Source organism: Vigna unguiculata, chromosome 9 (assembly GCF_037176805.1).
Source record: "Vigna unguiculata cultivar grain cowpea cultivar isolate G323 ecotype 2 chromosome 9, ASM3717680v1, whole genome shotgun sequence".
Taxonomy (NCBI): Eukaryota; Viridiplantae; Streptophyta; class Magnoliopsida; order Fabales; family Fabaceae; genus Vigna; species Vigna unguiculata.
This window is the reverse complement of record NC_140800.1, coordinates 1,675,086-1,698,413: the sequence shown is the minus strand read 5'-3', so window position 1 is coordinate 1,698,413 and position 23,328 is coordinate 1,675,086. Positions and strand designations below refer to the sequence as shown.

General features: G+C 32.2%; 3 protein-coding genes across 8 annotated transcripts; 1 reads left to right on the top strand and 2 right to left on the bottom strand.

The window, feature by feature from the left end:
• Window positions 1-220: 220 nt before the first annotated feature.
• LOC114163122 (potassium transporter 10-like) lies at window positions 221-4,838 on the bottom strand. 5 transcript variants are annotated; one of them, XM_085666872.1, is made up of 9 exons: window positions 4,551-4,838; window positions 4,076-4,143; window positions 3,808-3,967; window positions 3,452-3,677; window positions 3,073-3,318; window positions 2,839-2,889; window positions 2,427-2,687; window positions 2,151-2,318; window positions 221-1,978 (listed from the first exon to the last, which is right to left on the bottom strand). In XM_085666872.1, the coding sequence occupies exons 3-9, from the start codon at window positions 3,928-3,930 to the stop codon at window positions 585-587; spliced, it is 2,469 nt and encodes an 822-aa protein (XP_085522998.1). In that variant the 5' UTR covers window positions 3,931-3,967; window positions 4,076-4,143; window positions 4,551-4,838; the 3' UTR covers window positions 221-584. The 5 variants fall into 5 exon arrangements, with proteins under 5 accessions (XP_085522998.1, XP_085523000.1, XP_027903021.1 ...); XM_085666874.1 differs by having other exon boundaries at window positions 3,808-3,963; XM_028047220.2 differs by lacking the exon at window positions 4,076-4,143 and having other exon boundaries at window positions 221-1,630; window positions 1,724-1,978; window positions 4,551-4,833.
• A 4,813-nt stretch (window positions 4,839-9,651) lies between these two features.
• LOC114162991 (ATP-dependent zinc metalloprotease FTSH 2, chloroplastic-like) lies at window positions 9,652-13,521 on the bottom strand. Of its 2 annotated transcripts, none has more exons than XM_085666581.1 (5): window positions 13,341-13,521; window positions 11,358-12,557; window positions 10,975-11,288; window positions 10,521-10,761; window positions 9,652-10,120 (listed from the first exon to the last, which is right to left on the bottom strand). In XM_085666581.1, the coding sequence occupies exons 1-5, from the start codon at window positions 13,500-13,502 to the stop codon at window positions 9,779-9,781; spliced, it is 2,259 nt and encodes a 752-aa protein (XP_085522707.1). In that variant the 5' UTR covers window positions 13,503-13,521; the 3' UTR covers window positions 9,652-9,778. The 2 variants fall into 2 exon arrangements, with proteins under 2 accessions (XP_085522707.1, XP_027902825.1); XM_028047024.2 differs by having other exon boundaries at window positions 13,345-13,507.
• A 4,726-nt stretch (window positions 13,522-18,247) lies between these two features.
• On the top strand, window positions 18,248-22,026 carry EIF4A-III (eukaryotic initiation factor 4A-III). Its single transcript, XM_028048359.2, has 8 exons — window positions 18,248-18,654; window positions 19,155-19,395; window positions 19,496-19,576; window positions 20,386-20,493; window positions 20,573-20,692; window positions 20,823-20,990; window positions 21,306-21,392; window positions 21,616-22,026. Exons 1-8 carry the CDS (start codon window positions 18,353-18,355, stop codon window positions 21,727-21,729), a joined length of 1,221 nt encoding a protein of 406 aa, XP_027904160.1. The 5' UTR covers window positions 18,248-18,352; the 3' UTR covers window positions 21,730-22,026.
• Window positions 22,027-23,328: the final 1,302 nt, after the last annotated feature.

Below are 23,328 nucleotides of genomic sequence, written 5' to 3'. Positions count from 1 at the left end.
TTATATTAAAATGGACAACACATACCCCTGCCAAATTTATTATCTTTAAAATTTTGATTTGATGTAATGATATATATCAAACTTTTATATATGAGTTTAGATTTACATCTTATCAGTATTAATCAAATCTGAAGGACCTAAACAACATTTCATTCAAGAAAGAATAGTAATTGACATAAAGAGGAACAAACTAGTGCTAGAAGAGTTGAACAACTTAGTGTAGCACTGGGAACATCAAATGAATAATGAATTTCAGATTTCAAAGAAACCACCCAAGGTCGTTCTTTTGAAGACATTCTCTCTATTGAATGATACATACCACAACGGATCGCTGATATGGCAGCTACACTACACTTAAAGTGACTAAAATTACAGTCACAAATGATGATAAATCTCACTGATTTTTAGCCCAACTGGAACAACTCTTGTGTGTAAGAACAACATTTACAAACTCAGTCGACCAAAAAGCCTTTGAATAGCTTTAAAACTGTTTTATGTTCATTATTTATTTTAACATGCTTTTTGATTGACTGTGCCCATAAACTATGCTGACACAAGAATTACCAAGAGAAGGGTAGGGGAAGCTATACATAGAAAACCTGACCAACGTTTAAGAGACTCTCATGAGGAACATTGAAGATCACACTATTTTCCCTGCATATCTTCCTGAGAAATGCATATATATAATCCACAGCTATTTTCTTGTAGAATCTTGAATCCCTGCTAGCCATCACAACTGTGTTTCCGAGTATGTGAACCACCCCAGCATCTCTGCAACTGTTCAAAAACTCAACTTCATCAACCTCAGTTTGGTTGCTCACATGACCAGAGGACCTAACAGTAGCATTCAACTGTGATGGAGAAGTAACTGAGACTATAGAATCCAAAGAAGAAACTGTTGGATTCATATTCATCGATGCTGTGATTGCATTATTGTTCAGTAGTAAACCTTCTCTTGATCTCTCAGTTTGTTGTTCATATAAACTGTAATCATCTGAATCTGAGCATCCCTCCATCATAGACTCCAGCTTAACGAACACAAAAAGGTTGTGGAAAAGCTTTTTCTCAAAGTCCTCATCTTTCTTGTGCAAATCTTTGTATCCGTACCTTGCAACGCATCGAAACATGTGGAAGTTCTTTGGGCCAATCCTCTTCACAAGGAACCTTTCATCTTCTGGGACAGTGTAGACAGGAAGATACTTCACACATACAAAAACAACAACAGAATGGATGGCTGGTAGGTTTGTGATGAAGTGAGAAAATATGTGGGGTACCCCACTTGCTAGCTCTGTGTATACCAGCCCTATTCCTGGGACACGAACAAGTCCTAAACTTGGTCCAAGTCCAAGAATCCATGCCATTGACACCTTACTGTGCATTTCAAACTCGTAGCGTTTCACAGTGCCATAATGCCATACATACATGATCAGAAGAAATGCTCCAGCAATTGCAAGAGGAGCCCATCCACCTTGATCAACTTTGAAGAGTACAGCAGAGAAGTACGTGCATTCCACTATCAGTGATAAACCAGTGAACACCACAACCAGAATCCAGTGGCAGCGCCACACTAATATCATGATTAAAATCATAAGCAACGTTGTAACCAGCATCACTAGCACCACTGCAGTACCTGCAATTGCAATGTAGGTACTTACAATTTTGACAAAAATGAGGCAGAGAAAGGTGAAAAACTGTGCTTCACAGCAAAGGAAGAATAACTTACCATATGCATTTCCAATTTGACTCTGATTTTTAAACCCAGCTGTGACAGCAATGCATAAAATCATGAGGATCCAATTGATATCTGGAATGTATATCTGGCCAAGGAACTTCTTTGATGTATGTACAACTTTTATTCTTGGGAAACAACCATGAGCATTGGCTTGCTTGATAATTGAGAAGGTTGCGGATATCGTGGCCTGGCTTGCGACTATAGCTGCTGCTGTTGCAACAACAAATACTGGCCAGTATATTTTGTCTGCAGAATTAAGGATAATCAATATCTAAAATTCATTAAAGACTCCTTAATTAAAGAAAGAACTTCCACCAAGAGGTTTGTCTTAGGAATGTAACAACATGGCTGTTGATCATATTCTGAACATCAAAAGTGGAAATATCAAGATAAAAAAAAAGTGAGAAATATAACAAACCTGGAATAGAACGATAAAACGCATCATTTGAATGATTCAAGTTATGCATAAGGTATGCAGCTTGTCCAGAGTAGGCTAAAAGAAGGCAAGGAAACACTAGGAGAGTAAATGCAATCTGTACAGAAGAGACTGGAAAGTGGGCTAGGTCTGCAAAAAGAGCCTCTGTCCCTGAAATAAATCATCACAAATAACCAAGCTCAAGTCATGTATTCACTTTATTAACAATTCTAAAATGCAAGGAAGAAATCAACAGTTATATATAAAAGGTGAAGATACCAGTTATGCTGAGCAAAATTCCACCAAGGGAAGTCCAACCATCTCTACCTCCTCGTTTTAGATAGCGGTATATATACAGTGGTGAGAAAGCTTTTAGAACACTGCTATCATATTTACAGATGTTGAAGATGCCTATGCCTCCAATTAGGAGAAACCAAAGAAGGACAATTGGAGCAAAGAGCCAACCAACTCTATCTGTACCGTAATGTTGCATGCTGAATAACCCAACTAGTATAACAACAGCAACCAGCACCACTACCTCTGCAACTCAGGAAAAAATGAGAAAAAGAATAAACTTTTAAAGACTAAGAACATAAAATGGTTGAATTTGTAAGTATAATACTTAACACACATAATGGTAGATAGAAACAGAAGAAAAATGTAATGTTACATTACAGGTGTAGGACCGTACCGTTACTCAAATCTGCGTGATTTACCTTGATGCCACCAACCGCAGATAAAACTGCAACAAGAGAATTTGTAATGAATATCTGGAACTCACTGAAGGGATATTCAAGATGGTACTAAAGCAGAAAATAAAGTGCACTGAAGGTGAATCATTTTATCTGCAGCCTTATGCAATACATCATCATACATATAAAAAGGTGAACTACTTCATGAAATCAATTTCTGACACAATGCATACCAGATATAGCTGGGGTAAGAATTCCATCTCCGATCACCATGCAAGTACCAACAAGGGCGAGAATAAGAATGATATCCTTAATATAAGGTTGTTCCTCTAACCATCTCTTGGTTTTCGCGGCAAATGACTTTTCACGGATGGTAGATCGACTATATGTTGTTAGCTGTTCATCCGTACGATGCTGGTTGGGAATAGTTCTAATATTTGCATGTCGACAGAGCAAAGAATAAAGAGCCAACGTTCCACCTGCTCCATAGATTTCCAACAGTATCAACAGATACACATGTTCATGTTCATGTCATACGTTGAAATACTAGTATTCTGAGCTATTTCCTTAATCCAACCATAAATATATTAATTACCAAAATCAAACACATACCTTGACCATTGTCATTCGCTCGTAATACAATAAGAACATATTTGACCAGCGGCACCAGAGTAAGAGAGTATATAATCAAAGAAAGAGCTCCAATCACATCCTCCGGGTTGTCAATTCCACGAGGAAATGTATTATAGAAAACGTATAAGGGGGAAGTTCCCAAATCTCCATACACTACTCCAAGACTCTGATATGCAAGCCGCAGAAGCAACAGTGTAGAAAATTTCTGAACAAATCAAACCAATAACATCAATAAATTATACACCAAATTCTCTAGCTAGCATAATATCTTTTCAAATACCAAAGAAAACTGAATCCATCAAAAGAAATCATGTGAAGGGGGATTTGCATCATACTTTTTCTCTGTACATGTTTTTGAGCCTTTCACCTTCTTCATCCATTGGCTGGTCAATCCTCTGTTCTAAAACCCACATACCGCCTCTGCTATCACTGTCTTCACCAAACTCAGTTGAAGCCATTTCGTGCTCAGTTCAATAACTTCTTCTGTTACTCTATCTTTGAAACGAAACGTCAAACAGTTAGTTATCTGAACAAAAACCAACGAAAGTTTAAAGTAAACTCTCATGAAATCTATGCCTACTATAACCAAAGGTCCAAACTAACCTATAAAATTTGGAAAAGCAAGCAAATATGGCTATTTCAACGAGTGCTTCCATCACCATCAATCCCATCTTTGAAAACAAAAAAATTTACAAACCCAATTTATATAGGCCTAGCCTTTACAAACCAAAGCAAAGCATATTCAAACCAACTGCAGACATAAGAAGAATAAAAAAACTAACAGCGCCAAAAGCCTTTAAAGACAAAATTCTGATGCAGTTGAGTTTCTCATTAGAATTGTAGTTTCACGCAATTTGTATGATAAAAGTTTGTATTAAGGATTAACAGTTATGCCAAAAACACCCGCATCTGAGTTTTTCCCCAGTTGCTTTTCAGCCAAAACCATACAATTATTCAAATTAGCTTTTAGCTGAAACCATTTTTAATCAGATAAGATTATAAACTTTTCAACTCATAAATCATAATAATCTGAAATTCAAAATTGAAAAGTCAAGAATTGGTGAAAACCAATCCTCACCTTCCCTAGACTGTCGCAAAAACCTGGTACTCGTGACCCTCAAAGTGTATTCAGCAGAAACAGTATTAGCAGCAGATTGGTGTCAGCCACAGAACCAAAACCGAAGCTGAGATTCATCAGGTATCCAACACAAGATAGTTTCAGGTCGCGAGGAAGAGAAAACCAAAAGGGTAACGTTAAGGCTGAACACTGTCAGTGTCCCACAACAGACAAAAATTCACAGAGCAGGAGAGAGAAAATACATGATACAGTACAGCCACTTGTTTTTGTTTCTTTGGATTGTTCCTTTATATTAATTGAATGCATATGCATCACTATTTTTGTGATAATCTTATACCCCATATGCAAAATGACATGGAAGGGATAACTTCTATTCCAACCTGGTTTTATCATGAGTGATGCAATGACCAAGAACAAAAAGTTAACGCTGTCTGATGAGTATTGTTGCGGCATGTCAATGATAGATATCATTATTATTCCAAGTGTTCCTTTCAATTGAATAGGGTTCAGAATTTTTCAAAATATGCTCTATATCTAATTTAGATCCAGTAAAATATATCGGATCTAAAATCTAAACTTACTTGGAATTTTTTTTATTTAGGTTCGATTTAACTCTTCATTGGGTGGGTTATAGTTAACTGTTATTTATTAACTTCTTCAGCAATATATTTATAATAACATTAATTTAGATACCGTGCAAATAATTATAATACAAAGCACCTATTCTCACAATCTTAATCATATATATGAAGATGTAAACAAAGTTCGGCTATAGGTTAATTTTAACCTTATATCATTAACTACTTAATCGTTGACTTACGATTAGTCTAACAAGAAATGAGTAAAAAATTTATTGTTGATTTTATTAAATAATAAATAGGAAGTGGCCCTCATGTTGGTTGGCTCACATTAACAAATTAATGTTGAAAAATTTGTTAATTATTAACACTATTTATTTTAGAGTAACTAAAGCTAGGTCAACCTCAAAATTATTAACTTAATTATTTAAATGGTCAAACTCAAATTTATATAATTACGACGTTAATTATTTGTAGATATCATTTTGTATACATTGTGCTATGTTATAGATGCAATTTATTTTAGGAATCATTTGATGACTAACAATCTTCGCACTTAAATAAACTTTTGTTCTTCAAATTTGAGACGAATGTGTCTAAATTAAAATTAAAAAATGATTTGTACTCTTATAATTTTAAAAGTGGAATTTTTATTCTTTGAGGAAAGCATCCCAGAAACTTAGAATGAAAATATTAGTCAACCTCCTTTTCACTGTTACTTCTTTAATCCTTACCTTTTTCATTTACATAGCGTAAGACCATGAAACGTTATAATAGCTAAAGTGTATATATTCTATGTGATTTATTGTTTTTATTTAAAAAAATTATTGTTTACTAATTATTTAAAATATTTATTTTATTTAAAAAATATATAAAGTAGTTATTGTATAATTTTTTTTTAAAAGAAATATAAAGTAGTTATTATAATATAAGTAAGTTATATATAATAGTTATTTTTTAAACAAAGTTATTAAAAAGGTATAAAATTGATTATGTGTGTGATTTTCACTATATACAATAGATTTAAAAAGATTTTATGAGAAACATAAACAGAAGGATAGAAAAAAATATATTTAATGTTTTATTTTTTGTTTATTGAGATTTTCTATAAATGAGAAATAAAGTTTTATTTTAAATTATGTAATTTGTATTAATTATATTTGTGTTATATATAGATATTTTCTAACAAAAAAAAAGATAGAAAAAAATATATCTCATATTTTATTTTTGTTTCTTGAGATGTTCAATAAAATAGAAATAAATTTTTATTTTAAATTATTTAATTTGTATTAATTATGGATTTTAGGAAGAAAAAGTTGGGTATTATACATACAAATAAGAATTTAAAAAATAAGCGTACATTGAATAAATAAAATACATTTATGCTTTAAAATTTAATTTATTAAATATGAGTTTTTCAAAGAGAATCACCATATAAATACAATACTAATAAGACATATGTTTAATATACATATAATAATATAAAGGATTGACATGATTTCTAATCTAACATTTTTAAGACAATAGTTTCATGACTTCTTATCTTTAGGTTGTATTTACTTTTCTCAATTTTACTCAATATAAAATTTTAGTATCGCACTTGAATTCCTAACCATTAAAATTGAAATTAAGGGTATCACAAGAAGGTAAATTAGACGAAGACATTGAAGCTTCCAATCTAAACTAATTATGTATAGTTTGTCAAATTGATAGGATAGAGTTGAGTTGACATTTTTTTTCTAAATAAAAGTTAAAATAAAAAATAATATTTTTGTAACACATTACTTAAAGATACAAATATACAATAATTAATTTTAACAATTACAAATTAAGTTTCAATTATTCATTACAATAAAATAATTTATTATATAAATAACAAAATTTATTAAATTAAACACAATAATTAATTAATTAAAACTTAAAAGAATACTCATAATGTACTTTTAATTGGTAGATCATGACACCTGGTTCCTAGCACACCAATTATAAAAGAAGTCAAAATGGCCAAAATGAAGCAAAGTGATCTATTTTAGCATCTTACTCACAAGTTTGTGAAAGTGAGTGTGGAGGGAGAATAATATCGACAGAAAAAAGGTAGTAATGTTTGGGATTTTGGGAGAGAGGGGAAACAAAGAAACAAACATGGTTCCTTGATGATGTTGAAAAGTTATAGAAGCTTATGGAACAAAGTTGTACAGTAGTCGTGTTATTACTAGAAGGAACATTTTTAAGATATATTCGTCTTTTCTTTTTCTTCTCATACCAAAATGTCAGTAAATGTATAAATTTTCTTGGCAAATACACTCAAAGATTGGCTACAATATCACATAAATTTCTTAACAAATTTGTCTTCTCGTTGTTTGTTCATTGTTTCAGTACTTATACATGAATCTTTCAAAAGAGAGTGAAGACATTAAGAAAGTTTTGAAGTTGTTTATCTACTTGTGGATGGAGATGGAATATCCTATCATTGTTTAATAAATAACATGTCACCAATTTTTTTTCCTAATTTAATATTTTCCTTTAGATTTTTGAAAAACTTTGAATCTATACGACATTTTATATTTTTCCTTGGTTGTTGTTATCTTTAATTCAAATATCTTTGTTAGTTTTTTATTTCCATGTTTACCTTGGTTGTGTTGTGTCTTTCTTTAGGTCACATATTAGGCTAAAAAGATGTGTTTGGGATTTTCTTGTTATGTATAAACAAACTAATATAAAAATCAATATTTTTTATGTAGAAATTATTGGGGTGGTTCAATCTTAACTTAGTACTCAATTAGCTTTACAAAATTATTGTATAATTGAAATAATTAACATTTAATTTGCCCATGTATCATACCAAATATTTAGTGTTTTTAGAAACGTTTACCAAAATTTAGTATAAGTTTCAAATGACTTTGTATTTTTTTTTTACTCTTATTTTTATTTTGTATATAATTTCTTTTTAATTGCGCGATTTAGATGTTCTCATGTGTTAACTTTAAGTTGAATGTTCTATTGTTAGTTTTTTCCTAATAATTTTATGAAGTTTTTTTTTCTTAAATTAAGATCGTTCGTAATTATTTTTTAAGTTGAAATCGATTATTAATTTTATGATAATGTTTATTGAAATTTTTTTGATTAATTTTGCTTAAGATTTTTCGTAGTAATTGTTTTTCGAGAATTTTAGCTCAATGTTTTGTGAGTCAAATCAATTCGATGTGGATTTTTTATAACAATACTAACAAATAATTATTTTTTCAATTTAAATTTGAGTGTTTTAATTTGGGATCCCATAATTAACACAAAATTGATGTGTAAACTGTTTATGTTGTAATTAATTTCTCGATATACTTAATTCATGTATTGTCTTTTGATGTGAATGACAATTAAGAATTTATGCATTTTCTTTTAATAATTAGATTTTTCTTTTGGTTTAGATGAGAATGAAGTGATGTGAATGCAAATGGATTAGTGTGAATGGGGATGGTGAAGATAAAGATGGATTAAAACAAAGGTAAATATAAGTTTATCCATCGCAATAAAATTATGGACCAAAAAATTATCGACCAAATTGAAAAGGATTTTAGTTAATATTGACATAAAAATACCAATAATTGATACTTTTCAAATTAGTAAATATTATTTAATTTAAAATAAAATTTTATATTTGATGATAATTAAATAAAAAAATTAAAATAAAACAAATTAAAAAGCATTCGTGTCCAAAGAATTAGTTTCTACATTTATTAGTATTATCTTCTACCATGCTTTTAATTTGTTTCTCAATTTATTAGCAGTTATCTTCTATGCATCTCTGTTCTATTTCATTGATACCAGATTTCTAAAGAAAGGATAATTATTTAAAAACATTAAAAATAAGAAACAGTAAGAAGAAAATGTAAATAGCAAAACCTTTTCCAAAAACTTTCTCTATCACCTCACATTGTTCTGCCTCTAGTCAATCATGAAACATCAAACATCAGCAGGAGAGGGGAAATCAATCCAAAACATCAAACATCACTTAACATTGCCCTTTTCCCATAATGACACATCAATTATATCAACCCAATTATTATGGAGGGGCAAAAATATCACATCTACACTATATTTTGACTTTTATGAACATACATTCCATTATTTACTTCATTACCCCTCATCACTTTAAATATCATCATGGTACCTTAGCTAATATTTGCCACCATATCATCATGGAGAGGGCACAAAAAGTTACTGCTAAACCACACTTTTGACTTTAATGATAATCATTCAATTATTTGCTTGAAATAGACCCACATCACTTGAATCATTATGGTACCCAAGCTCATTTACACCCTTTTGTGACATCTAGCAAGATATTAAGTCTTCATTTCTTTACTGTAGAGATAACTCAAGCAGAACACCTTTACACTCAAACTAAAAAATGCATCTCACCAGTTACAATTATAAGATGGGTCTTAATATTATTACTATTCCTTAAGGATACATTATGTACTAATTGTGAAGAAACATACATTTTCTGTAGCCAACATAAGAAAAAGTAAAGAAGCAAGCTAAGATCTTTTGTCATTACAAAAATTGGAGTCGATGGTATATTACAAATATTTCACAATTTCAGAAATCCAGCATGTGTAAAGCTAAACTACATTGCAGTGGCATATAGGCTATTCAAACAGTAACTGGTGAGGGTATTGAAGGAGGGACCCGATTTTCAGCAGGAATTTCAACAAACTCGGACAAGAGAGCCCGGAATTCATCTCCACTCATTGTCTCCTTCTCCAGTAGAACTTCCACAATCTTATCAATTGCTTCTCGGTTTTTCCTTATTTGGCTCAATGCTATTTCATATGCTTCATCTGAAATTCTCTTGATAGCAGCATCAATGTCTTCGGCAAGCTTTTCTGACATTGAGTTTCTTGCCATCATTCTCATGATCACATCTGCACTTTGAGCAGATGAGTCCATGAGTGACCAAGGACCAATATCAGACATTCCGAATGTGGTTACCATCTGCAAGAGTATCATTTACATTTATTAGATAAACAGGCGTTATAAAATTGTAATCTGAAGAAAAAGGGAGAATAAGAAAGATTATTTTGACAAGAGTATTAAAATTCATCCTCCCAAATGAAGAAATGTCATTCTTTCAGTTAAAGACACGAATTGAGTTTTAAGCATTAAAAATAATATTTTGACAAGATCCCATTTCAGCTCTCACCAATTAATTAGAGCTAGATAAATAAAATACTGAATATACTGATAAATTATAACCAAATTCATATTACTCTACCAATTCTGTAGAGTCTAAAATACTTCTAGCATCCGTCCCCGCCAAAAGCAAAAAAGAAAAGAAAAGAGAAGAAGTGAAAAGTGATAGACCACAACAGAAAATAAAGTCATGAACACCAACCTGTTTGGCCAAACTGGTTATTTGCTGCAAATCACCAGCTGCTCCAGTGGTAACCTCAGGCTCACCAAAAATAACTTCCTCTGCTGCTCTGCCACCTAGTCCACCAACAATTCTTGCGAAGAGTTGTTGCTTGGAGATCAACGTTGGGTCATCAGCAGGAATAAACCAGGTAAGACCCCGAGCTTGCCCACGAGGAACCAAGGTAACCTTTTGCACAGGATCATGACCAGGAGTCAAAGTTCTGCAAGTACAGATAGATATTTGAGAACAATTTTCTTGTTTGTTAGAACAGCTACCGAATGAGAACCACTACTTTTTCAGGATTGCGCTTATATACAAGTGTAACACCAGTTTATATAGGTATAGCACCCTGCTTTCATTGCCATCATACACATTTACTTAAAAATCATACACATTTACTTAAAAGACAACTACACCCTAATTTTTGACTTACCCACAAATCGCATGCCCAACTTCATGATAAGCCACTAAGCTTTTGCTCTTCCCATCTGTCATCACTGTTCCTTCCATTCCAGCCACAATCCTATCAATAGAATCATCAATCTCTTTGGATGAAATAGCTGCCTTTCCACGCCGACCAGCTAATATAGCAGCTTCATTCAGCAAGTTTGCCAGATCTGCTCCACTAAAACCAGGTGTTCTCATAGCAATTACCTCAAGTGAAACATCAGCTTCAAACTTTTTATTGCTACCATGAACCTTTAAAATTTCAGTCCTTCCCCGGATATCTGGAACATCGACTGTCACCTGCAAAAGCATTACATTCAGTGATTGGCTCACACAAATGTGTATTAAGCATTACTAATATAGTCTTACCTGTCTATCAAATCGGCCAGGCCTTAATAATGCAGAATCAAGAATGTCAGCCCTGTTAGTAGCTGCAATGACAATGATACCGGTATTACCCTCAAATCCATCCATTTCTGTCAAAAGTTGGTTAAGGGTCTGTTCTCTTTCATCATTCCCTCCACCAATTCCAGTACCCCTTTGCCTTCCAACAGCATCAATTTCATCAACAAAAACAATGCATGGAGCATTCTCTTTGGCCTTCTTGAATAAATCGCGGACTCGGGAAGCACCAACACCAACAAACATCTCCACAAACTCAGAACCTGAGATTGAGAAAAATGGGACACCTGCTTCACCTGCAATAGCCTTTGCTAAAAGTGTCTTCCCAGTTCCAGGAGGACCAACAAGAAGAACACCTTTTGGTATGCGAGCCCCAACAGCAGTGAATCTCTCAGGCTTTTTAAGAAATTCCACCACCTCCATAAAATCCTGCTTAGCTTCATCCACTCCAGCAACATCGTCAAATGTCACTCCAGTATTAGGCTCCATTTGAAACTTGGCTTTGGATTGACCAAAAGCAAGAGGAAAGCCTGACCCACCAGGACCTCCCACTCCTCCTGATGAACGTCTTGAGAGAAAGAACAATCCTCCAATCAAAATTAGAGGGAAAGCCAGGTTCCCAATGAGGTTAGCTAACGGAGAACCTGTCTCTTCTTGGCCATTATGTGCTGCAAAGTCAATGTTCTTTTCCCTGAATTTCTGAAGGAGCTCTTGGCTAAGTCCGGGAAGTTGAACACGCACTCGCTGCACTCTATTACCCAACTCAGGAGATACAGCCTCCACAATAGCCGAGGTTCCATTCTCATACAGATCCACTTTTTTAACTCTATCCTTGTCCAAATAATCAAGAAACCTAGAATAAGACATTCTGGAGGAGGATGCCCCTTGTTCATCAGCATAAGCTTTCCCACTTCCTAATAGTACAGGTAAGCCAACTCCGACATTCAACAATTTCAAAAATCCTCTTCTCCCTTCATGTTTTCTTTGATCCAATGATGCCTTGACCGATATTGTCTTTGATTCCTTATTCAGTGATGAAAGTCTATGAGATGAGAAGAGATGTCTTCCATTGACTTCCTTGCCAAGAATTATTTTATTGCTGTGTGTATATAAACCACTCCCACCAAGGCATGCCAATGATGCTGCCATTTGTGTCAAGAAGAGGACCTGAAATATGAGTCATTTAACTGATTATATCTGTGATTAGCAGGAAAAAGCATAGCGCAGAAATAGCATCGGCGATTGCCAAGTAATTCCTTCTTACACAACGCCACCACAGTAAATTCAGTCAACAAACTCAAAAAAAAATACTCATCTACATAAATTTTGCCCTTGGAAATTCAAGCTATGAAAAGAAACAAGCTACATACAGAAAAACAGAAGTTCAGCAGAACGAACAAGTGGACGACGGATCATGCAAGAAGCCAATTTCAGATCTTAGGATACAACATTTTTTACGAATGTAATATATTCATAAGAGTAGAATATACAGCATGTAACAGTCATCAGTAAACTTCTCTTCTTTTCTCCTTTCCTTGTGAATCAAATATACATATTAAACTTAATCTAATGGTCTGTAGCGACTTAAATATACTAGTATATGACACCTATTATTCTATCAAACGATTCAACAGGAGAAACTCACGATAATTTAACAGGAAAATAACACAAAAAAAATATTTATATCAACCAGAGCCAAGTACTGCAAATATGTACAAAAACAAATATGCAATTGGAACAAGCTTTTTCTCACAATCTCTGGAGTTGTGAGCAGTCTCAGTTCAAATGTGAAAAATTTGGCTCAAAGGGTCTACCATTAACAACTCCAACAATCAAATTATTGACATAACAAACAAGTAAATAAAATTGGTAATTAAGGGTGAATCAAGAAGAGCCCAGCACTAAGATGGGAGAGACCCATGAAAAGTGGAGGGCAAAGCAAGAATTCACATACCTGAAAACCAAGAATCTGAGAGTGAGTGTGGAGAAGGGAGATAGAAGAAGAGAAGTGAGATAGTAGAAGAAGCTACGGAGGTGCAAGAGACGTGTTTGGGTTTGAGATGGAAACGTGGAAAGAAAGAGAAGTGGGATGTGACTGGGAAATGTGTACATTTTCGTGATCTTACTCTTACGATTCATTTTGTTGGGAAAGGTTTTTACTAAATTTAAAAAAATTAAATTGAAATATAAAAGTTTTGATTTACACTTTAAAATAAATGACATATACATTTTGTAATTTTGTATTCAATTACTCCTAAGATAAAATCATTCACCTTTTTTTATATCAAAAATTTACAATATAATTAATTAACTTGCCAATTTCTCTAATGAATTTTAAACGGGATCTCGCTAACCAGTGTTTCAAGAGATTGGTCAAAAACCTAATAAAATCATTATAGAAGTTATAGAAGTAATACTAGAATAAATTATTGAAAATAATACAAGAGATAGATAAATTTTTTTCTCCGAAATAGGTTTATCTATTCACCCTTTTAATATTATATATATATATATATATATATATATATATATATATATATATATATATATCATACATGTATTTTTACCTAATATCTTAATAAAATTATAATTCCATATCATAAATAAAATTAAATTTTGAAATAAAAATATAATTATTAAAGTAAGATTTAATTTATTAGTCTATTTAAATTTTGGCATGTTAGTTTATTTGTAAATTTTAGGATTTGTTTAAAAATACTTTTCCTATAACCATTTTTAAGGGAAAATTAAAAAAAATATATATATAGGATCATTAATGAAAGATGCCAATACTATAAAAAAAAAGTGACTAAACCTAAATAATTCAAAAAGTATGTAAAAGAGGATGGATAGAAGGAAGTTAAAAAGTCAAAGAAGAAATATCACTAAACTAAGAAGACTCTAAAGATTCTCAAAGAGAATAAAAATATATTCGGAATGTCATTTCATTAGTAAATGATGACAATATTTAAGTTTGATTAGTACTTTAGTCTATATATACTTAGACATATGTTTATATTTTTCTTTTTTTACTCGATTGATTTCAAATGTTTTTAATAAAGTAAATCTTGTCAAATCAATATTAAAGAGTGTTTTTTCTTCTTTTTAACGTGTGACACATCTCAAATGATGTTAATAGTAATTTAATGAAACCCAACTTTAGTCTTAAAAAAAGTATAAAAGGCCTATCTGAATATTTTTTAAAAGATAGGGATTCAATCGAGAAAAACATTATAGAGATTAAAATAAATAAAATATCTAAATATAAGATCAAATTATTAAATTATTAAAATATCTAAATACAATATGCACATTGATTTTCTCCAAACGGAGAATCATCATGTTTAATTCATCTACCTATTTACTAATTGTCTTTTCACTATTCGTCTTATACAAACATAATGTTTGCTTTATATACAAATTATTAAAACCTTCATAACGTAAAACTTTTTGAGCTCTATCTACAATCCTACAACACTCTTCTCTTTCAACACTTGACATTTAATGAATTTCTCAAATTTGTACTTTATAGTAAACATTGCTGGATCATTTTATGCTCATCACACTAGTTTGCTATAAATTCAACACAAGTTTGTTGGAGTAACACAATTCAATAATACCTCAAACAAACACCACAAAATTAAATGACAAAAATTAATTTAAATTTTAAAAACTTTAATTTATGTATCAACCATTCAATATAAGCAAATTTTTATCTCTCAGAGTTAAAAAGGAAACTTTGAAAATTACATCTAATACTCAAAATGAATATTTTTACTTGACCAACATCACATAAATTTTGGACAAGATACCTTTCTGTATTTGTAAAAAAATATAACTAACTATGCGAATCACATTACAAATCACTCTAATAAAATTCATGACACATGACACACATTTATCATACTAGCTTATTTAGTTAAAACACGAACAAAACTATTATACGATATAAGGTTAGGGCGAACATGAGACAATTTATATAACTAAAGTGCTTCAAATGCTTATCACTATATGACCCACAAAGCAAATGCTATGAAACCTTAAAGAGACTTGTTTATTGAACCATCATCAAGAGTGTTAGAAATCTAAGTGTGAATCTAAGTCTTACATTAGCTAGAAATAAGAAAGTATAGCACTATATAAGAATAAAGACCCATAAACCCATTGCCTTAAGGTTTTAAGTTGAAAGTAGTGTCAATGCCTTATGTGGTTGGACTTAAGTCTGATTGATATTGTATTTTCCAGTAATACCCCCTCCTTAAAAATATAACTAATGGTATCAAAAACCATGTGAAACACCATTCCAAGATAATTATTGAATTTTTCAACCATTTGAATGAGGAATCAATTATCAAACCTAGCAAGTCTATAAGAGATATTAATATCTCATAAACATTCACACATTGGCTTACCAAATTCAGAACTAATTATTTCAAATTAGGTTGTTAAGTTTAACTTAATCTCTAAACCCTAAATTTAATCATCTTTGTAACTTTAACCGGAAGGAATCACATATCACAAATCATGTCTACCTTATACTAGAAATTAAAACAAGTAATAAGATATCCTTACATGTTTTGTTGTAAAAATGGTGGTTTAATATATTGCAAAATATATGACCATTGCATTGTTCATTACTATTTTAGTTTTGGCCATTATTGGTGCAACTTTTTTAATTTGGTATTTATATCAACATCAATATTTTTTACTATTGTTGTATTCTCGACCATTCTCTCCACCTATAAAAAATGTCTTATTCCTTCTCCTGAGACACACCTTGATGCTCTTATTTCTTCTCCTCTCTTCTTCTTTCCATTCTCTATTATTATTTTATGTATTCATGAACTATTTGTCTGGGATTCTGGATTTGTTGATACTCCGTAAAGAGTTATTTATCTTGTTAGATTATGAGGTTTTCGGAACATCTGAGATGTTCCTGTTGTACCCTGGAAAATTTGTGCATTTACAACGGATAAATCTTTAAGGGTAGTATTTTTACACGCCTCAAAAAATCATTTTATTTCGTGTCATATCAATTTTATGTATATTTGACATGTTCCATCCTAACTTTGGAAAATATAATTTTATCCTAACTTTGGAAAATATAATTTTATTTACTTAGAAGAAAGGGGGGAAAAATTATTAGTCATGTTTCATTGAGAAAGAAACTTAAAACACCTCCTATTAGTTGATCTTAAGGAAAAATTAATATAAATGCATATAAAATAATCTAATCCTCATGTGATATTATTGAGCCTAAATAAATAATGATATTGTATTTTCCCCTATTGCATTTATAAATAGTATTGTTGCTTCATCAATGCAAGACATTCACATATTAATATGGGTTGTCTATTTTTTAAATCTTTTGAAACTTGAATCTTATTTCATACACATGTCACTTTACTTACTATTAGTTTTTCTTAAATAAAAAAAACATTTTATCAGCAATTTTTTAATGCCATACTTATATTTTAATGATTGATAATCTAATCTTAATCTTGTAAAGTGATTCATTTTTGGAACTAAGTACTAGTTTTTTCGCTATAATTAAACTTAATAATATGAGATAAAATCATACATATAACATAACTAGAGAAATTTCACAAGCAAAGCCTTAATTTGAAAAATTAATAGTGCAATTAAGTCTATTAAGTTAACTACAAAGTATACAATGAATTGGGTAATATTATATCCATGCATCCAAATATTATTTCTACAAACTAAATGAAATTTTCAGTTATTTATGAATTCCAAAAGATGTCAAGAAAAATGAAAATTCAAAATTGATATACTTTATAGAATATAAAAAATAACATTTTCATAAGATTTTTCCAAAAGTATAATGAAAAATTTAAGTGCCTTAAATTAATTAGAAAATTAATTACTGTCAATAAGACAATAAGACCGTGGTTAACTGATTTAGTTAAAATCTTCTCTTAAATCTAAAAGAAGTAAACCCAATTGTACACAATTCTACGGAAAAAGTTATATAACAGAATAAAAAAATGTACAAATGTTAAATACACTAATTTTGAGGAAATATGTTTCTTCTTTTCAACAAGAAAAATTAAGTTATTATTTAATGAATTATATATTTAGAATAATTGTTTTTAATAATGTTATTCAATTAGAAATTCATACGTAAGACAAATATTCACTTTTATAATAACTATCGTAAAAGGTATGAAATAAATTTTGAATTATCAACATGGTAATTAGGTCAGAGTTTCTTACACTTAACAGGGTATTCGAACATTCTTCTATCTAAGTGGTAAAGTATATTATTAATATTATATATATATATATATATATATATATATATATATATTTATTCAAAATTCAAAATATAATAAGATATGGTATCAAACATTTTCAACAAAATATTTGAATGCTAGTTGTAAAGAATTTTATGGTATAATTAATTTATTATCTAATGCACACTTCACATGGGATAAAATTAAAATTCATCATTATTTAATCATATTTTTATCATACCATATTTTATTATATTTTTTTCTAAAATAGGTCTATCAATATTGTCGATTAAACTTTGATAGAAATAATTATTTTTTATTAATTCGGTATATTTATTTTATTTTTTTTATAAAAAACATTAATGTGTTTGTAGAAATATTTTAATTTTAAAATAAAAAAAATGTTCCTCTAAATTTATATTGAACCTTTGAAAAAATGACTGATATGAACCGAGTTAACTTAAGAAAGGGTTATATTATAATAACATTTAACATAACAATTTAATGTGAAACTGAGGATAACGCTGAAGCCAAAGTAGACCCAAGCAAAGGAAAAGGTTACGTTATGTTATGGGCCACACACATTGTTATAATATAGGTTTCAACCTGCTTTAGGGCTGGCAGCACTGTGAACTAATCTCCCAAATTTCGTTGCCTCCTTCCACTCTCTCCAACCGAAACCAATTCGTAGTGCGGCGGCGGGCGATGGCAACAACGTCGGTGGTGCCGGCGAACCGGCGGAGGGCGGTGAACGCGGCGGAGGAGTTGGACTTCGAGACTACGGAGGGTGTGAAGGCGATCGCGAGCTTCGAGGAGATGGGGATAAAGGACGATCTGCTCCGTGGAATCTACCAGTACGGCTTCGAGAAGCCCTCTGCCATTCAGCAACGGGCCGTCACGCCAATCATCCAGGGCCGTGACGTTATCGCCCAGGCCCAATCCGGAACCGGCAAAACCTCCATGATTGCCCTCACCGTTTGCCAGGTTGTCGATACCTCCGTCAGAGAGTAAGTAACCTTCGTTTCTTCTGTTTTATTTGCCCTCTCTTTGTTACCAGAGTTTGAATTTCTAGGTTAGGGTTTTTCACGGTTTCGTCGCCATTTTCGGTATTCCTGGGAAATGTTAACAAACAATGGGTATTAGTGTGGTATTGAGATAGGGTTCAAGATTTTAAATTGCGGATTCATTTGAAATTGCGGAAATACTACCTATGCAGCTGAAATTGCAGTCACAGATGGAAAAAACCTTGATGTTGTGACTGAAACTGTGGTTGTTTGTAGGCGTATTTTGAAAAGCTTGCCCGTGGCAAACAAGAGATTTTGATTAGGTGCTGATAGAGGGTTAATTTTTGTGTTTATATCAATATTCTGAAAATTAAGTTCTTTTATTAAGAATGAAAGGAATGAATTTGATCGGTTGTCCGGAACTACTTCTGACTGAGCGTGTTATCTTTTAGAGTTTGTTGACTAAGTATTTATTTAGGATTATTATTTTGTTACTTTTGAAGGGTTCAGGCCTTGATATTATCACCAACAAGGGAACTGGCCGCCCAGACTGAGAAGGTTATATTGGCTATTGGGGATTTCATTAACATACAAGCACATTCTTGCATTGGAGGTAAAAGTGTGGGTGAAGATATTAGGAAACTTGAGTATGGAGTTCATGTGGTGTCTGGAACTCCTGGCCGAGTCTGTGACATGATCAAAAGGAGAACATTGCGCACGAGGGCTATCAAGATGCTAGTTCTGGTGAGTTCATTGCTTCCACTTGTGAATAGTTGGTTTCGTATTTCTTTCTGTTTTCATGTTTCTAGGACTTTCATATATAACTTTTTGCTTTTTCTAACAGGACGAATCTGATGAGATGTTGAGCAGAGGATTTAAAGATCAAATTTATGACGTGTATAGATATCTCCCCCCTGACCTTCAGGTTCTGTTTCCCTTGTCCTATTTTCGATTAATGTATACGAGTTTTGGAATCAAATTTCTGCAGTTGTTAAGGTGCATAGTAGTAGTTAATTTTGGGCAACCATTTACCAAAGAAGAATAACAAATATTGATTGGGTTCAAGATAAGATTTATGACAAGTTCTTATGTGATAAAATCTTGTTGAATAAGTTCTTATCTTATGCCTAAGGAATCGCAATGAAAAAAATCACGTTGAAGCAAAAACCAGAATTCCAATTCAGAATAACTTTGCCATCAAATAGGGATATGGGAGGTGTGCTGTGAATGAATGTCTGTTAGAAAACTACATTTCATTGTTGACATCATTGAGAGGTGTGACATTGATGGGGAAAGGAACTGTGGCCAGAATTCAAGTATAAATGTAGAATTGGGTTCTGAAGCCTCCATTTTGAAGTTTTGTTTGTTTTCCAGTTAGTTCAACTTTTCAATTCATTAAAAACTGTGTACCTAAAATCAATGACATTAAATTAAGTCAATAACTAAATAACTGGGCTTCTGCTTTTCATCACAATAAGTGGCCAGCAATGATCATTTGATTGTTGCATCATTCTTAAATTAACTAGCTAGGTGAGTTTACTTTTGAGGCTTATTTTATAACTTAATTGGATGGATCTTCAGGATCCCTAGTCTAGGTTACTGAAGTGATTTGTATTCATTTTGCTCAAACTGCATTCTTGTGGATCATTGTTGTTTGGATTCTTTTGAAGCCTGATTAATGTTGTAAAGTAAAGTATATTGTAGTGTTTGAATAACCGAGTTTTTATTCTGTAGGTTGTCTTGATTTCTGCTACCCTTCCTCATGAAATACTCGAAATGACAAACAAATTCATGACCGATCCTGTAAGGATCCTTGTAAAACGTGATGAATTGACATTAGAGGTAAGCAAGCGTTTGATATTCTTATTGGTGCTTGATTTTAAATGGATATTGATGCAATTGCCCCACTCTACGATTACAGGGCATCAAGCAATTTTTTGTTGCAGTCGAAAGGGAGGAATGGAAGTTTGATACCCTGTGTGATCTTTATGATACACTCACAATCACTCAAGCTGTTATATTCTGTAACACCAAGCGGAAGGTACATGAGAACTGTAAACATTCATACGAGGATAGGCCATCACTTCAAATATACTGAATAATTGTTTTTTGAATTGTATACCATCCGTCTGTGTTTGCTTGTTATGATAGTTTCTATCCTCTTGGTACAGGTGGACTGGTTAACTGAAAAAATGCGTAACAATAATTTCACTGTCTCATCAATGCATGGTGACATGCCTCAGAAAGAAAGAGATGCTATTATGGGAGAATTTCGTGCTGGAACAACTCGGGTACTAATAACAACTGATGTTTGGGCCCGTGGTCTTGATGTACAGCAGGCAAGTTGTGGGGCCGGTCTTTTGTGTGTTTACTTTCCTTTGTTTTATCTGCTGTAGAATAAGACAAATTCACATCATTAATATCCGATACAATGTGTGGGTATGTGATAATATGTCATGAGTCAATACCCTGTTCTTGGTTGCTTATATGGCTATTTGTTTTTGTTCTTAAAATTGAATGGAATTTTAGATAACCAAGTTGACCAATATCAATTGAAATATATTGAGATTCTATTGTTAATTACTGTTGAACTGTATTTACATGATGGAGGAATTAATCGCTGATATCTGTCATTCATTTACTTTTGTTATCAGGTGTCTCTAGTTATCAATTATGACCTTCCAAACAATCGAGAGCTTTACATTCATCGAATTGGTCGCTCTGGACGTTTTGGGCGAAAGGTACTGGGAATGTTTAAATAGTTGAAGTAATGTTGTTTGTTTAGTTTAATTTTGACATGAAAAACTTTGTTTTGCACTCAAACAATTTTGAGAGATTCTCTACTGTTTCGTGGTCGTAGTACTCTTTGAATCCGTTTAGTTGCATGTTCTTTTGACCATTAACTCTTGTCTGACCTATATAATATATATTACCACTTGTAATTGGTCCAATCATGGTTTGCAGGGTGTTGCGATAAATTTTGTGAAGAGTGATGACATCAAGATCTTGAGAGACATTGAGCAATACTACAGTACCCAGATTGATGAAATGCCAATGAATGTTGCTGATCTTATATAATATTCCTCGCGGTCTTCTGGGTGGAGTGGGTTTGTCATACCTTGTGGTAGGAAATAGTGTTTGAATGTGGTTTCTTGCTTGGAATGCATTCGTGATGCTCTTGTAAACATTGGTCAAATTAGAATTTTTACAATAGTGATTGACTGTACCTGAGGTAGTGTTTTCTTTGCTGATGAGGTTGAGAATTGAGATTAATGTGTAAATTGTGTTGAGATGTTTTATCTAATGTACTACTCTTGATATTGAATTTGTAATTTACGCTTCAAATGACATTTCATATCCTGATTTTTGGTTTAATTATTCAGCTCATTTACGGGCACATACAGTTTACTGTAGTTTTCTTATTCTAGCTGGCAAGAAGTGGGGGGATCAAGAAACCTCGTATCGAGTTCTGTAACTCTGATTTCGAATTGAATGACTTTTTGGTGTGTATAATGAATTTCTTATAATGAGTGGTTGGAATTTGAGGTATGATTTCGAGAGACCCAAAATCTATCTATCCACATCCTCTCAAAATCAGTCATTCAGTTTAGTATTTTTTTTATCTTCTCTCATCCCTCTGAATAGGGGGTGGATACCTATTTTAATTGGTGTCTGTCTTACAAGCAACTTATTAAAAGCAAAACATGGTAGTTTCCACGTTTTTGACTAAAAAATGGATGGAAGAACATGAATTTGACGCTAAACGGAAAACTCAGGAACTTCTGAATCACTTGTGTGGCTTCCGACTGTGACTCGTGCAGTTAAGAATTAAACTAGTAATTCAATGTAAGGGACACAATTGAAAGATAGGAATCAATTTTGTGCAACAAACGCGTGTGATGACCTCTGAACTGGTACTCTTGCAAAATAAATCACTAAAAAATTAGACATAAACATGTAAACCTTGCATTGAAATGAAAATAAATAATTATTTATATCTTCAAAACAATTTTTCTCCCAACAAATATAAAATAAAAATAGACCCATAAGACCGTTACACTAACCAAAATTTGTTGTAAAATTTTAATCATAATTTTCCCGTGAGATTAAAAAAATAAACTAAAACTTGATGTTATGAAGAAAGATTACTAAGGACAGATACAAAGAGTCGAAGCAGCATCTTTCTCAGATACCGATATTTGGGCCCAATTACATGGAAAGGCCATCATCACATACCGACACTGATGGCCCAACAATCTCCAGGTGACTGTAATTCTCAATCTACTTTCCTCTAATTTCAATGCCAATATATTTTTAATTTATAAAATTACTAATATATTTCTTTTTGTTTCTTCTTTTCCCCAACCACACTCCTCTCTTGCTGTCACACTTGTTCCCCTCACCATTTTCGAAAGATGAATAGTGTTTAGTTATGTCTGTCATCCATGTCGTTTTTGAGGTCAGAGCTTATCTCCTTTGTTGGTAAGAGTTTCATGCATCGACTCATATTTTAATACGACATTCTCAGTCATGTTGACAAAATATAATGTATGAACTTATCAATTTAATATGACCAACCTAGATAACAGGGTGGTAAAATTGATATTGGGCCATGAGTTAACTAGTCCATCTACTCAAATTTAAACTTTAGTAGGTTAAAGATGGATCATAATGGAC